General features: G+C 37.8%; 1 protein-coding gene across 1 annotated transcript; it reads left to right on the top strand.

The window, feature by feature from the left end:
• The first annotated feature begins 11,493 nt into the window (after positions 1-11,493).
• On the top strand, positions 11,494-15,985 carry LOC115427697 (P2Y purinoceptor 4). The gene is made up of 2 exons (XM_030146359.1): positions 11,494-12,009; positions 13,199-15,985. The coding sequence occupies exon 2, from the start codon at positions 13,246-13,248 to the stop codon at positions 14,338-14,340; it is 1,095 nt and encodes a 364-aa protein (XP_030002219.1). The 5' UTR covers positions 11,494-12,009; positions 13,199-13,245; the 3' UTR covers positions 14,341-15,985.
• Positions 15,986-16,237: the final 252 nt, after the last annotated feature.

Genomic DNA, 16,237 nt, shown 5'->3' with positions numbered 1-16,237 from the left:
CCAGGCATTAAAACGTGTCATTTCATTCTGTCAAGCAGCAGTTAAGGCACAAATCTCCTCTTCATTTTTTTTTATTTTAATAATTTTTTAAATTTATTTAATTTTCACATAGTAAAAAAGAACATACACATAATACAAGTTGGTTAAAAATTGTGATAGATTGTTTCCAAAAACCCTCAAGGGGCTTAACAAGTGGCAACCTCCAGATTTCAAAGATTATTTACAACTGCAATTAAAAATATTTAAAGAAAAAATTTGCAAGCTGCACAAAAGTACATTTTCAACAAATAAAATTCCACAATATACCAAGCTTAGAAATGTATCCCATGTGGAAAATTACAATCACTCAGGAGCAGAGTTTTCACAGATTTTTTAAACTGAATTTGAGGAAGCTCCGTGAGAAGAGTTGGCAGATGATTCCATATTTTAGGTTCTCTGTATCGAACAGTGAACTGAGTCTGACTGGTACGAGCAAAGGGTGCTCTAATAAGATGGCCACTATGGGTTGAATACTCGTGGATTTCAGTGTTATGGAAAAAATATTATTGAAATGGTTATTACATTACACCACTGGTCTCTTGTAGGAGCAAAGAGTGAAATATTTAATTCAAAGGGTAAGTATTTGCTCTACATGACTGAAACTACAAAACTAGAATTTGTTTGAACTGTTTTTATGCATTGAGTAGAGGATGCATTCACCATGGCAGCATTTATGCCACAAAATGCCCATCACAATATCCCAGTAAATGGCTCGATAATTTTCATCCATAGTTGCTGAATTGATGTGATGTTTGACTGCTGTGTAAAGTCCTCTCCATCATATCCCAAACATTCTCACTAGGGTTCAGGTCTGGACTCTGGGGTGGCCGGTCCATTGCGAAAATGATGTTTCGTGCTCCCTGAACTACTCGTGTCACAATCTGAGCCTGATGACTCCTGGTGTTGTCATCTGGGAATATGTCTGTGGAATCAGGGAAGAACAAAGTCCACCAATGTTCAGACCTGATCATTCATTATATTCAGGCTCAGTTGACCTTATTTTTTGGACACAACATTTTTATACTGGGGTGGAAATTTGGTGTTGCTTCGGTGAAGAGAAGAAATAAACTGATTTGTAGGCAGCGCTGTCTTTCTTTCAGGTTTATTCTGCAGCAGCAATGCAGTCTGATTAGAGTGACTCCCCGAACTTTAATCTGCTGTTTGCTGCTGTGTGTGTGTGATAGTTTGTTTTGGTGAAGAAACACCTGGGAGATGCTGCCCCCACTTTCCAGGCTGAAGGCCATTTATGTTGTGACTTCCATGCATACTTTAGGAGGACAGACAAACTCAGTAGTCAGGAAGCAGGTTTCTTGTGAATAGTTCATGTTCAGAGGTGTAGACAATAATAACCAGTGAGTATATCATGGATTAATACAAGAATAAAACTTTCCATTACATTCTATGATCATTAAAATTATTCAGTAAATGGGTCATTATGGGTCATTATCAACAGTTGGATATCAAAACACATTAAGTATATCACCCTTGCAAAAGATATACCATCATGAAAAATATAATATACAGGGTGGGGAAGCAAAATTTACAATATTTTGAGGCAGGGATTGAAAGACAGTGTATGACCAATTAGTTTATTGAAAGTCTTGAGAATTTATTTGCCACAAGAAAATGTACATAATAGAAAATGTTTTTATTCTATGTGTCCTCCTTCTTTCTCAATGACTGCCTTCACACGTTTCCTGAAACTTGCGCAAAGTGTTCCTCAAATATTCAGCTGACAACTTCTCCCATTCTTCTTTAATAGTATCTTCCAGACTTTCTCGTAATAGTTTTGCTCATAGTCATTCTCTTCTTTACATTATAAACAGTCTTTATGGACACTCCAACTATTTTGAAATCTCCTTTGGTGTGACGAGTGCATTCAGCAAATCACACACTCTTTGACGTTTGCTTTCCTGATTACTCATATGGGCAAAAGTTTCTGAAAAGGTATGGATAATAGTGTTAGGTATGATTATGACATCCATATATGTTTGGTTTCAAAACAACTGACATAGTGCCTGCTGAGAAAAAACAACTAAATGTTCATTGTAAATTTTGCTTCCCCACCCTGTATATAAATACATAAAAATGCATGACATAGAGGTATGGAAAAAAGGTGGATGTGGGGGCGGGGGGGGCATCATCAATATTTACAATACAGTCTCCACTTATAACATTACAGGTCTAATTAGGGTAAATATCTTGAACAGGGAACCTGGTCTAAAACAGGATAATCACATGGTACAAACAATCCTGTTATCACAATGTGAGGAATATTACAATTTTGAGTATATATGATCAAACTTCGTATTTGGATGATTAGAGGAGTATCAGGGATACAAAACATATATGCAATTCTGAACTTGTGGACCGAAGTATTGTAATATATTTTAATCCGGATTGTCATTAACCTTACACTACTCTGTCATTTTCTGAGTCTGAATCCTCTAAGTCAGAATTTTGATCATTGTAGTAATTTGTGTTGGAATATCAGTCGAATATATCCTGATGGTTGACCGGGTTTAACTGCAGTTGTGTGGATGTAAGACTTCTGAGGCAGGGAATGATGCAACAACCACAGAGAGCCAAAATCACTATGGTGATAATAAGGACAGAGGGAATAGAGATAATCAACATTTTCCATTTTCTGAATATGGAGTCAAATTAAATAAACCAAATGTCGATTCCAGAATTTTCCACAAGGAAGGGAACAAGAACCTCCTACAGCCTTGGTCACTGATCCATCATCATCAGGCGCTGTGTTATTAGTGTACGGTGGCCAACAGAGGCCAAACACATTGCAACGACCCAATGCATCTGAGATAGGGAAAACAGCTGCAAGTACAGAAAAGATGCAAATTCACAAACTCAAACACAAGTCTAAATGAGGTACAAAAAGAGGAACGCGGTGCAAATGAAAAAAATGCGCCGCATGACACAAAAACACATGCATGATCATCAAATCCTCTGCAAACAAAGAAATGATACAAACCAAGAAAAGATTTGCAAATGAAAAATGCTACATAATGGTAGTACAACGGAAGTGCTCCAAACCTGTAGGTGGCGCTGTCAGCAGAACAGCTAAATGCAAAGACACAAAGAATGGAGCGAGAGAGACAGACAACAGCTGACTGACAGTGTTTCAAACTGCAGTGGGAACAAACTGAAGTTTCGGCGTAGCGGTAATGTGACTTTTATTTGATTCTATTTGACACTAGTCTGTTGTCTATAAACACTGGCTGCAGGTTTGGAGCACTTCTGTTCTAGTGACTGGTTCTGCAACATTTTTCGTTTGCAGATGTTTTCTTGGTTTGCATCATTTCTCCATTTGCAGAGCATTTGATAATTATGCATGTGTTTTTGTTTCTTGCCGTGCATTTTTTCATTTGCATCACGTTCCTCTTCTTGTACGTTTAGACTTGTGTTTGACTTTGTGTTGTTTCTGTACTTGCAGCTGTTTTCTCTTGTGTCTCTTGCAATGTGTTTGACCCTTGTTGGCCATCGGATATTAGGGATAAAAGTACAACATGTATCACCAAACATGATGCACGATGGACTACACAATCTGCCACGAACCTAAACAATGTCAGGGTACGGACCAATTTCCATATCAAATGCATCTCTTTTCCAACTGCAGTCATATGGGCCATCCTCCATTGTTTCCTGTCCACCTCTGTGGAATATGGGAGGGTAGAGAGTCTGCATTTGATGACATTTTAGAGGTCGACAGGACTTTCACTGTGTATTCCATTGAAACAGATGAGACCTAGACCTGACCAACTGAATCAACCCCAGGTCATAACACTGCCCCCACAGGCTTGTACTGTAGGCACTAAGTTTGAAGTAAATTGAAACAAAATTGATGGTTTAATAGACATGGGAAATTTTGCCTATTATAAGTAAATGGGAGAAGAAAAAAGATTTTAAAAATTCTTTAAAAAATGTAATTTTGACCTACTTTTCCCAAAATGTAACCAGATCTATTCTGGGTCACAGGCAATATATAAACCCAATTTGGTGTGAATTTAACCAATAGTTTTGCTGCTACAGACCTTTGAAATTTTGCCCATTTTAAGTAAATGGTGGAAAAAAAAGATTTTAAAAAATTCATAAAAAAATGTTAACTTGGACCTACTTTTCCCAAAATGTCATGACATCTATTCTGGGTCACTGGTAATCTATAAACTCAATTTAGTATGAATTCAACCAATAGTTTTGCTGCTACAGACATTTGAAATTTTGCCCATTATAAGTAAATGGGAAGATTTTAAAAATTCATAAAAAAATTTTAAGTTTGACCTACTTTTCCCAAAATGTAATCACATCTATTCTGGGTCACTGGCAATCTATAAACCCAATTTGGTATGAATTCAACCAATAGTTTTGCTGCTAGAATGTGAAGAAACAAAGAAACAAACCAAACCAAAAATGATACCCCTTGCCTCCCCTTTGGTGGGCAGGGTAATCATTAACCAGTGGATGGCTCTTACCTCTTTGCTCCATTAAATCCAGGGGGCGACTTTTTTGGCTGGGAATTGTATCCCTTAACCAACAACATACAGTGTTGTTCAATTTATGTGGCAACTACAAGAGCAGCGTTCGAATGTAGTGAAGCACAAATTTGAGGTACTTGAGAATTTACACATTTTTGCAACTTAATACTTCTACTCCAGTACATCTAAGAGGAAAGTACTGAACTTTTTAATCCACTATGTTTGCCAGTTTACATTACACCTTCTAATTCACTTTCTTTCAAGCAAAACTCTAAATAAATGTGCTGACTTTGAATGCTTGTGATAAACTGGGACATTAGAGGTTGAGGAAATTCTCCACCATGTCAAGCTTTGTAAACTTTAAAATCCTCTTGGATCAACTGGAAAATTCACAAGATAAAAAGAGGCTGTAGCTCATGATGATCTGAGCTCATAAAAAACAGACTTTTCAGAGATGCATTGTTCTCACATGACAGTGTCAATACAAAGATTATCTGATGGACTATAATGTATAGGTGTAAATTCAACTACCAAACAGTATGTAAAGTAGTTAAAATGAAGTCAAGATCTAGCAGTAACATGCACCGTGCACATAAAGGAAGCTCTAAACATCATAAATAGTATTACAACACTGAGAGGGAGCATTTTACTGCACAGCTGCTACTGCAATTTTTCATATTTTAAATATACTGTTGCCCGTAAAGTTGAAATAATTTTATTTTCAGACACATTCCTCTTTTTATTCCTATTTATACACATCAGTAATCGCCATTTACCAGTCCCAGTTACACTTTATCAAGAATAACTCACATTGTAACAATCATTTCATGAGAAGAGGTAAAATTATTTTATTCCAACTTTATGGGCAATATTGTACATTTTGATGATAACAGACTTTGCACATAAATTAGCTTCTTAGAGATTTGAAAGATCAGAATCTTTCCTTGTAGTGGAGGATTTTCAGTGTGGAATTAATACTTTTACTTTAGCAAAGGAGTTGAATACTTCCTCCTGTGCTGCATGCAAGTACACTAACTGTGTTTTAACAGTGTGATTTAATCAGTCTTGTAGGTTTAATCTTTTATTGCCATTTCCGCTTGGTTATTACAAGCTTCCTGAAGTTTTTGAAAAGTGACGTTCTTTCACAATCACCACGACTGACTGCCTGTTATGCTTTCCCACTGCAGCGTATAATTACACAATTGCACAACTTCTTCTGTGACCCTATAATGACTACAATTTGGCTGATAAACAGGCGAGAGTTATATTTGTCATTGCCGTTAACAGTAATTACACAGCTCAGAGAAACGACACACCTGTGAGCTCAAGTCCACAACGCATGAGTGTCAGTGTTTTTCATTGCATTGGTAGTTACTTATTATGGGATGTCCAAACACATCCGTCTCGCTACTGACAGCACATGTGTGTCACTGACCACTAAGTCACTGCTCTACCGATAGTGATGATGCATCATGTGTGTGTGTTAATGCTGGGAATATTTGGCAACAAGGACCCACTGTTGGGTAGGCTTTTCTTTAGAAGGTCACATCTGATTAACTGAGTATATTTATGACAGTTTGAGTCAAGGTTTTAATAGTTTTGGATTTTTATAGTTTAGTTTTATTTAATTTTGACTTCTTTTCCTCTGGAATTCAGTTAGTTTTAAGTATTTTTAAAGCAGGTTTGCTAGTTTTTGTCTAAATGCTTAGTTTTAGTATTAGTTTTAGTTTTTTCACATTTTTTATCTTCCTTCCAAATTCAATAAATCCCATACAGGACTCTGCTGCTTTCTGCTAAATTTTTGTCTCCATGTTTCCAGGTAGAGTGGGGACGAGAAGCCGACTCTAAACGACAAGTGACGACAAGTGACGGACTGTGAAGTGCTGTATGGTGCCCCAGCTAAAATTGCTCGAATGAAATAAATTGATTTCATATCAATCCGACATTGACAAAAACAAAGGAAATTTTATCCATAATTTTTATACGTTTTAGTTAGTTTTGTAAGCACACAATACAGTTTCAGTTAGTTATCATTTTTTCTTTTAATTATAATTATATACTTAACGCCTTTAAAAATGCATGGTCCAAACATGTGGTGTAATTTCCAGAAAATGATTTGCTCACAGTGGCGCAGTGAATAGCACTCGTGCCTCACAGCAAGAAGGTCCTGGGTTCGATTCCAACACCAGTCGATGGGGGGTGGGACCTTTCTGTGTGGAGTTTGCATGTTCTCCCCGTGTCTTCGTGGGTTCTCTCTGGGTACTCCAGCTTCCTCCCACCATCCAAAAACATGCACTGATAGGTTCATTGGTTAATCTAAATTGCCCATAGGTGTGAATGTGAGAGTGATTGGTTGTTTGTCTATATGTTCAGCCCTGTGATGAACTGGCAACTTGTCCAGGGTGTACCCCGCCTTCACCCCTATGTAGCTGGGATAGGCTCCAAGCGACCCCTGTGACCTTAGTGAGGATAAAGCGGGTTCAGAAAATGAATGAATGAATGATTTGCTCAGGTGCCTATTTTGTATATGTTGCTCCCGAGATGAGTAACACAATTAACAGCCGTATTTTTTTCATTCCTGATGCGTGTGACGTCGGTGTTTGGACTAATCCCTTAATGTTGGACATTGTGTCGAATCTCTTGTACAGAGTCACGCTTGACTGGTAACTTTAGGTGTGGTCAACAGTCGATATAAAGGCAGCAAAGAAAACGCCCATATGTTTTTGCCAGCTCAAAATGCCATGACTTGCGATACAACAGAGAGAGCCTGCCATTGGCATGTTACGAGCAGGTCTGAGCCGTGGTGAAGTCGCACGCCGTCTGCGCTGTCATCACAGTACAATCAGTCGTCCCCTCAGGACAGGATCATGAGACTTGTCAGTTCCATGCGTCGTCGCTGCACTGCTTGTTTTGAAGCCAGAGGTGGACACACCCAACATTAAATGATGACACTTTCAGTTTCTGAGTACCTGCATTCAGTCAACTGAATAAACATGTTAAGTTCATCACAATTTGTCCACAGTTCATTCTCTAATGACCAGTGTTTCCCTGTTTAATATGAAGGTAACCCCAAACCAATTAATTTAATATATCTCCAAATATACATATTATTCTGACCCATGCATTTTTAATGGCACTAAGTATAGTTTTTATTTATTTCAGTGAAAGAAAAAGTTTTTTCAATTCTATTTTTCGTCATAATAATGGATTAGATTTATATACTGCTTTTCTATGAATGCATACTCAAAGCGCATACAGTGAATCCATTATTCATTCATGGCCCCTCCGACCATTCATACGTATTCATACACCAGTGTGAGTAGCAGCACTGGAAGCAAGGAGGGTGAAGTGTCTTGTCCAAGGACACAACAGCACATGACTAGGACAGAGCAGAATTCAAACCCCCAACCCTTCGGTGATTGGACTCTACCTCCTGAGCCACGGCTGCTCATTAACAAAAGTTACCTTGGTTTGAGTACAGTTAGTTTTATGTTTAAAAAATGTGTATGGATGTTATTTTAGTTTCGGAAAACAAGATGTGAACCATTCGTACCAATAAGCTCGACTTCATGAAAACTGATTTGTTTGGATGATAATATGTGTTCCATCTTTGTACTGGAACCCACTCTTTGCTCTGCATGTTCCTCTGACGCTGTGCCAATGGCCCACTCACATTCCAGACATGGAAACCACAGAAACCCCCGTCACACATGTGGACAGAAAAACCACAGAGCTGACCTATACACAGACACAAGTCACCAGTGCATCCTAGACATGAAGAGGTGGAGGGGTCACTGTCATATAAATACATCCAGCACCAGTCAACAGTTTGGACACACCTTCTCATTCAGTGGTTTGTCTTCTTTTTCATTATTCTCTATATTGTAGGTCAACACTGCACACATATGGAATTATGTACTGAGCCAAAACATGTTAAATAAACCAGAACATGCTTTATAGTTGAGATTCTTCAACGTAGCCAACTTTTACTTTGCACATTCTTGGCTTTGTCTCAATCAGATTCATGAAGTAGTGACCTGAAATGGTTTTCAGTGAACTGGAATGCCTTGCCAATAGTTAATTTGTGGAATTTCTTGACATATTTATGTGTTTGAGTTGAGTTGCACAGAGGTAGGGCTTGTGCACAGGTCTATACAGTGAATGGCTCAATTCAACCACTGTAATTAGATTATTATTATTATTAGAACTAATGATTGTGAAATAGTTGTTAGAGCACTTAGCATATAAGAGGTTTCATCTGTTTGTTTGCTTTTTTAATTGGCCGTACCCATAAAACAAATGAGATATCTACAAAGTCCTCATTATGCTCTATAAACCATAGAATAGGGTCATCATGAGGACATTTAGGTGATTTTCATGATGAAAAAACAAGTCAGGCCTATCTCACCGCCAATGTCACACAATTGTGTTCTTTCTTTTACTTGTGTATTATTGTCAAATTGATGACGATACAAGAGTCTTAGGACACAGATGTGTGACTCTTTAGAATGTACAAGGCCCATCATGTAAATATTAACCCATAAAGACCCAAACATCCACTAGTGACCAAATCATCTACTGATCTAAAATGTGTAATACCTGTTAATCCACTAATCCTATCAATACATGTGAATAATTGGTATAAAATGCAGTTTGTCATCTTTTCATGGTCATCAGATATGACCCATTTGGACTTTCAGATGATCCATTGTGAGCATGGAAACACTGTCATCTTTTACAACATTGATTCACCAGTAAAACTCATGTAGTTTTTAGAAATAACAGTGGTTGTAGACACTTGTTTTATGTTCATTTAATGATATATTTTACTGAAAGTCACTTTTTCTTCTGTTTTTTGTATAATAATCCTCAAATTTAATCTGATCTTTTATGAATGTCTATATAATCAGTATACTAAATATTGGAAAATACCTGATTTTCACTGGAAAATTGCAAAATACTCATAATAATTTCATAATAAATGGTGACAAATCACTTAAGAAATGTTACATATAGAGGAAAAAATGACTTGGGAACTACCACAAAAGTAGCGCTGGGTCTTTATGGGTTAAAGGTTCTATAGGTCAAAAACTCATTCTAAATATTTAGAATGAAATAAGATTCTTCTACTCGACAAGTGCTGCTGGAATTCTTGACCTATAGATAGTTTTTCTTCTTCTCCATGCACTTTAGAAATAGGTGAAGTGGTGCCACAATCTTCTAAATTAAAATTGGATAAAAACTGCTTCATCTAATATTTGTTGTACTCAAAACAACCATCTGCATGTTTTATGAACAGTATGAAATGAAGCCATGTATTGGAGGCAAAACATTTTCATATATGTCAGGTATTCTAATAATTTTGTCCTCCACTGTGTACTTATCATCATAAATCATGCATAAAATTAAACAAAAATATATGTATGTTGTTCTCTAACTCACTTCATGACCATACTGACATGGATGCGATCAAAGTGTGATAAATCATCATAACATCCCTCAAAACAATAAAAAAAAAAAAAAAAACCTAAACTAAACTGTTTTCATGTTTACTATCTTGTATGATACATATTTAACATACTACAGTACTTTATGGTTGACTATTCATATGTTTTCAATTTTCCATTGCTGCCAAAACAGGACTGACCTGTCACATGACATACTTTCTATGTCAGTATAGACCATAAAAAGGGTCATTCAGGCTAATGTTGTTGTTAAGCCTTTGGATTATGAATACGATCCTGTTCCTGACTTAAAGTTTAAGTGACTTATTAAGTTTGAACTGGTTTATTATCTGTCTCATTATTGCTCATCCTACCTACTTTTATTTCTTTATGGTTTTATAATTCCACACTTTATCACACGTACCTTTGGAGGAAGGAGGAGAAAAAGAAAGCCCTAAAGGTTGCTGAGAAGGTGAACAACTGTAACTAATCTCAAAAGCAAATGTAATGTTTTATAACAGCCTTACACACTACTGTACAGCTGTGCAAATATTAACTTCTATAACATTTTAGTGTTGGCTGCCATTAGGCGTTGTCATGGGTGGAGCTGAATAAAAATCTATAGATGTGGGATAAGATGTCTTCAGATGTTTTATGAAGTCCTGCTGTTAAAATTGAAGTTTGGAGTTTTTTTTTTTTTTTTTGCTTTTGTAACTGAGTATTGAAAGTATAAGTAGTGAAATGGTGTTACAGATGAGTATGTGGAGGGTGTTATAATATAAGCAAAAACCTAAGGCTGTGGGTTCTGACACTGCTGACCCACATACTTCCCAGATAGCAAAATCATTATGGCTTAAATCTGGCCCAAAACTGGCATGCCATTTTGGCAAAGTTCTGGGTGGATGTATGGGTCCTAAATGGTCCAAAATAGGCAAGCCAAAATCAAACCAGAAGGAAGCCAAAATTCATCCAAAAGTAATTGCGGACTTCCAAAATATAGCCATAATTGTCCCAGAAAAGCCCCAAATCCCATAATCCAGCCAAAAAGTAGCCAAAACTGACCCAAAGAGAGGCCAAAAATTCACCCAAAATTTGTGTTGGTCATACTTTTAAAATGAAGTGGGGTTTTCTTCTGGGTAGAAATTCACACTCTTTGCGCAGTGTTTTGGCTTTACAGAAATATGCCAAAACGCAACCAAAACACATCCATATATGGAAGAAGATGTTGCCGCTCTTTAGTCAATCTGACTTGCCTTAAACATGCCATACCATCCCTATAGTTGATCCCACTCTTTGCCCATTCTTTTGGTTAACCAGATATATGCCATAACTCAGCCATATACTGCTGGTGCCTCCATATCTATTATGGATAACCTTAATCGTTCCACAGTTAAGCCTAAAGGTTTTCATAATGCCAAAAGAAAGCCAAAAATGCCAAATGTATACCATAATGCTGCCAAAATATTTGCTATCTGGGTTTACATCTGAAGACCAAACCATAAATATGCAATGACACATCCTGGCTTCCATTTCTGTTTTCTCCATTGTTAGTGCAGATGAAAAAGGACATTCTTCATGCTCACATGTGAATGGACGCACCATATGTTGTTGCGTAAAACCACAGCATGGTTAAGTGTATGGTACAGGCGCGCTGGTATTGGTTTCACGTGGTCTGTAAAACTGAAAGTGACTCTCCCACTGAGTATTTTTTTAGGGTGCACTTTTGTCCACTCAGCGATGTGACTTCCCATTTCAAGCCTTATATTGTGTAGATCCCACTCTGCGTGGATCGTGCGCCTGCGTGTCCGCGTACAGCTGTTCGAACCATGGACTCACACTCGACGTTTACCCGAAAAATAAGTGCAAAGCGTCTGTAAAGTTCGGCTGTTGGATCCGCTGGAGGAGCAACAAGATGACGGACTGAAGGGGGAGAAGCTCCAGGGGCTCTGCGGAGAAGTTTTCCCGGGAAAAGTGCGCGTCTTGTCCGGATCAGAACCACCGTGGTACCCACACTGTCTGTGGATCCAGTTGTGGTGAGTGGGACTTTACAGAAACGTCGAGTTTATTATTTAATGTGTTGCACATGTAGAGCCTGTTGTTGATCAACAGAGTGATGCAGGGAGAGATAAGACATGGAAATACTTGTGTCCTAACACATACTTGAGGTCCAACTTCACAGATTGTTTCCAGTCTGTTACTTTATACCACAGCTCCATGTGTTTACAGGTGTATATATACTGTTGAAACCATTACATTTATCTGAGTTAGTACAGTAGTTTGCATTTGAAGTTTATATAGTTTTTTTTTTTAAATATGTATTTTTAATTTGCATTTTCTATGTAAAGCTGAAAAAATAAGGTCTGCTTAATTTGAGTTCCTTCAAGTTTATACAGTCATTTATGACAAATTAATAATATTAATATTAAAAATAATTCCGTTATTTATTATCTTCCTGAGACGCAGCAACTGTCATCTGTCATCCGTAGGGACATGTTTCACAGCTTTAAAAAAAATAAATAAATGAAAAACAAAAACACCGTCCATTGCAAAGGACAATACATTAAAAAAATTTAATAAAAAATGTATCTGAAAAACTGTTGCATTATTCTGTTTCCAATCAAAACAATTATTTAATGTAAAAAAAGCCAAAACTTTTACTTTGGAGGGTCTTGGGAGGATTTTATTTATTTATTCATTTATCTACCAGAGGTGCTCCCACTCCACCAACCCACACCCACACTCCAGTTTGTCCCAAAACACACTGTTGTGGGTCACCTTGACCATCGTTTCCTGTCTTCGAGTTCTCTGTTTTTATCATCATACTACAGCTGTCTTCATTTAGTTGTTTGTTAGAGTAAATATGTGTTTTATGTGGCTCACTGAGTTTATTCAAGTAGTGGTGTCTGCTGTTTATTACAATAAACAAAAAGGATTGGCCTTTTAATTTACAGGGGATGTTAGGTTTAAAAGGGGGTGAGTTTTGGGATTTTGATAAGGGGGTGGTACCCCCCAACAATGACCCAACTGATCTTCTACTTATTACAACACTACTAGATTGTGTCCTATATTACCAGCTTAATTCTATGTAGAGAATGTTGAATGGAACATGTATATTTACTCTGTGAGATGTGCTAGATGTGCTTATTTACTTACATTGCCTGTAAAGTCATCTTTGTAATTGCACGTACACCTGTTTATCTGAGTTTCTCCTCTCTTTGATAGGTATCATCTTCTGGGTTGGATGTCCTACAGTCAGAAGACCAGTCACCATGGAAACAGTCACCCTAAACCCTGAAGCACACAACCAGTCGATGGTATACATTGCTATCTTCAACTCCAGCTGTCGATTCAATGAGGAGTTTAAATACATCCTCCTGCCTGTGTCCTACAGTCTAGTGTTTGTTTTTGGATTTGTGCTTAATACTACAGCCCTGTGGATGTTTCTAAAGATGCGACCGTGGAACCCCAGTACAGTGTACATGTTCCACCTCGCCCTGTCGGACTTCCTTTACGTTGTCTCTCTGCCCACTCTCATTTACTACTACGCCAACCGCAACCATTGGCCCTTTGGAGTGGCCGCCTGCAAAATAGTGCGTTTTCTGTTTTATGCAAACCTCTACTGCAGCATCCTCTTCCTCACCTGCATCAGTGTCCATCGTTACATTGGTATCTGCCATCCCATCAAGGCGCTGACCCTTGTGAAATCCCGTCATGCCCACCTGGTGTGTGGCCTGGTGTGGGCTGTGGTCACTGTGTGTCTGGTACCCAACCTCATCTTTGTCACCACCTCCAGGAGGGACAACGACACACTGTGCCACGACACAACCAGCCAGGATGCCTTCGAGGAGTACGTGGACTACAGCTCTGTTGTCATGGTGCTCCTGTTTGGCGTCCCTTTCATGGTCATCATGGTTTGTTACTGCCTCATGGCGAGGACATTGTGCAGACCCAGACGTGGATTATCCACAGGCCGACAGGGCGCCGCCTCTCGTCAGAAGTCAATCAAACTCATCATAGTGGTGCTGGTAGTGTTTGCTGTCAGCTTTGTTCCATTTCACATCACACGGACGCTTTACTACACGTCCCGCGTCCTGAACCTTAACTGTGAATTCCTCAACATTGTCAACTTCACTTACAAGATCACCAGACCACTGGCCAGTGTCAACAGCTGTATTGACCCCATTCTGTATTTCCTGGCTGGGGACCACTACCGCTCTAAACTGATGTCTGTTCTGACGGGAAAGAGACAAATGACAAGCAGCCAAGCACCAGAACAGCCGCAAATACAGCCAAACAGTAACCATGACATTGCTCTGGTTTATAAAAACTCACATGTGAAAGACAGAGAGGACGTGGAACGATAGACGGAACATCTCTCTGGGACACAGAGTTTTACAGTCTTTGTAATCTAGTGTGAATCAAAGATTACTGATTAAATAGACAAGTGTTGCTGATGTTTTATAAGCACCTGTATGACTTCTCTACTTGCACTGACAGATTAGGAATAGATCCAGTTTACTGTAACATTTATAATGTCATGAAATGTTCCTTGCTTATATGTAACAGACCCACAAACAGTGTATGAAATCCCCAATCTATCCTCAGAACAGTGTTTAGAGGTCAAAGTTCAAGTGACTCTTACTGAGAAATCCATGTTCTTTCTTTGTTTCTTCTTTTGTAGAGGAAATGTTACCGTACAAATGAAACATGAACTGAACTTTCAGTGAAAATAGGAAGAGTAATAACTGAGTCATTTGAGGAAATGGCCTCAAGTTGTCCTGGGCTTCTCAAAAACCCATAGATGATTTTGCAAGTGAATTATCGTCCAACATATTCAACTTAATACTTGACAAAGGATGACAGATAGTCTTGGTTTAGTCTCATAAAATCAGACAGTTATGAGGCAATCCTTCCTGCTTCACCAACAATATTTATGTGTTACCCAGGAACTGCAGCTACAGTCAGTACGGCCCCTGATCCCAGCTGTTTTTGTCCTTCACGTTTCACAACCGCCTTTTGCTCAACAAGGGAGGAAAGCAGCCGCACTGATCTGATGCATTTTCCCCATGCCTCATTGGAGGGATTTTTCATTCTTACCTCTGGGATTGATATGTGGGTCAGTAATCTGAGTCCTTGATATTTTTGCAGGATGTGAAAACAATATTGGAAAGTTTTATTTCTATCCTCCTTTGTAATGTATGAGTCTATTCTACAGCAGATGTGCATTCACGGAGCATGATGTCACTGGTATTCAAATACCAGTAGGCATCCTAAACTGTTTCTACATCAGTATAGATAAACCATGACTGTAGTTACAATAACTTTCACTATATTTACTGTAAGTCACATATCCTGTAAATTAGTGACTTGAACAGATCAAAACTATTCATATAAATAAGATCTTTACGCTCTTTGACATCAGAAACTGCAGTTGCTAAATAGATAACCTAACCTAATAACCCTAACCCTAAGCATAGGTGTAATAAAGGGAAGTGAAAGTAGTTTATGTCACTACAACAACATCTGTTTTCTTTGGTAATGTGTCATTGGTCACTCAGATTCTGAGAAAACTGGAAATGCCAGAGGCCAAGAAAGACAAACTGAAACAACCACATTTATTATATGAAACTGTCTAAACTATAATAAAATAACACAAGCTCCTTTTGATGAAGGATGTAAGAAACTAAATGTAGTAATGATAAATTGGATCATATAAACGCTTCTTCATTCAAGTTTTATCAATTTAAATCTCATCTATTTTCCTGTAAAACATTTTATAATAAAACTCTTCCAGAGTGACTAATATTTTATATATTATTTAGATTTGGTCAAATCTTCATAGCACCTGATGTGAAATTACAAACCTAAAATGTGACTCTACAACCCTCATTTATATAAAAATGTGAAATAAAACGAAGTGTACCACAGGTATGAAATTGTAGAATGAAAATCTGTACATGGATTAAACATTTCCCCACTGCAAATAAACTGAATAATATGTTTAGTCAACCTGCAAGTGCGAAACATCTTGTAATAATATTAAAGATGAAATATGATAAATGGATACCATGCAGTACACTGAAGGCTGGTTGGGAGGGGGATTTTTTTTCCTACAGCTTGGAAATGATTAATCTGATATATAGGACTTTATAATCTAACAAATATAAACAATAGATTCAAGCTATCAGAGGTCAGTGTTTCCTTTTAACCTATGAACTTCATTCACAATACATCTTATGACTCTCCATATAAACTCTTATC

Source organism: Sphaeramia orbicularis, chromosome 10, assembly GCF_902148855.1.
Source record: "Sphaeramia orbicularis chromosome 10, fSphaOr1.1, whole genome shotgun sequence".
Classification (NCBI taxonomy): domain Eukaryota; kingdom Metazoa; phylum Chordata; class Actinopteri; order Kurtiformes; family Apogonidae; genus Sphaeramia; species Sphaeramia orbicularis.
Note: the sequence above shows the minus strand (reverse complement) of the source record. Positions and strands in the feature narration are given on the sequence as shown.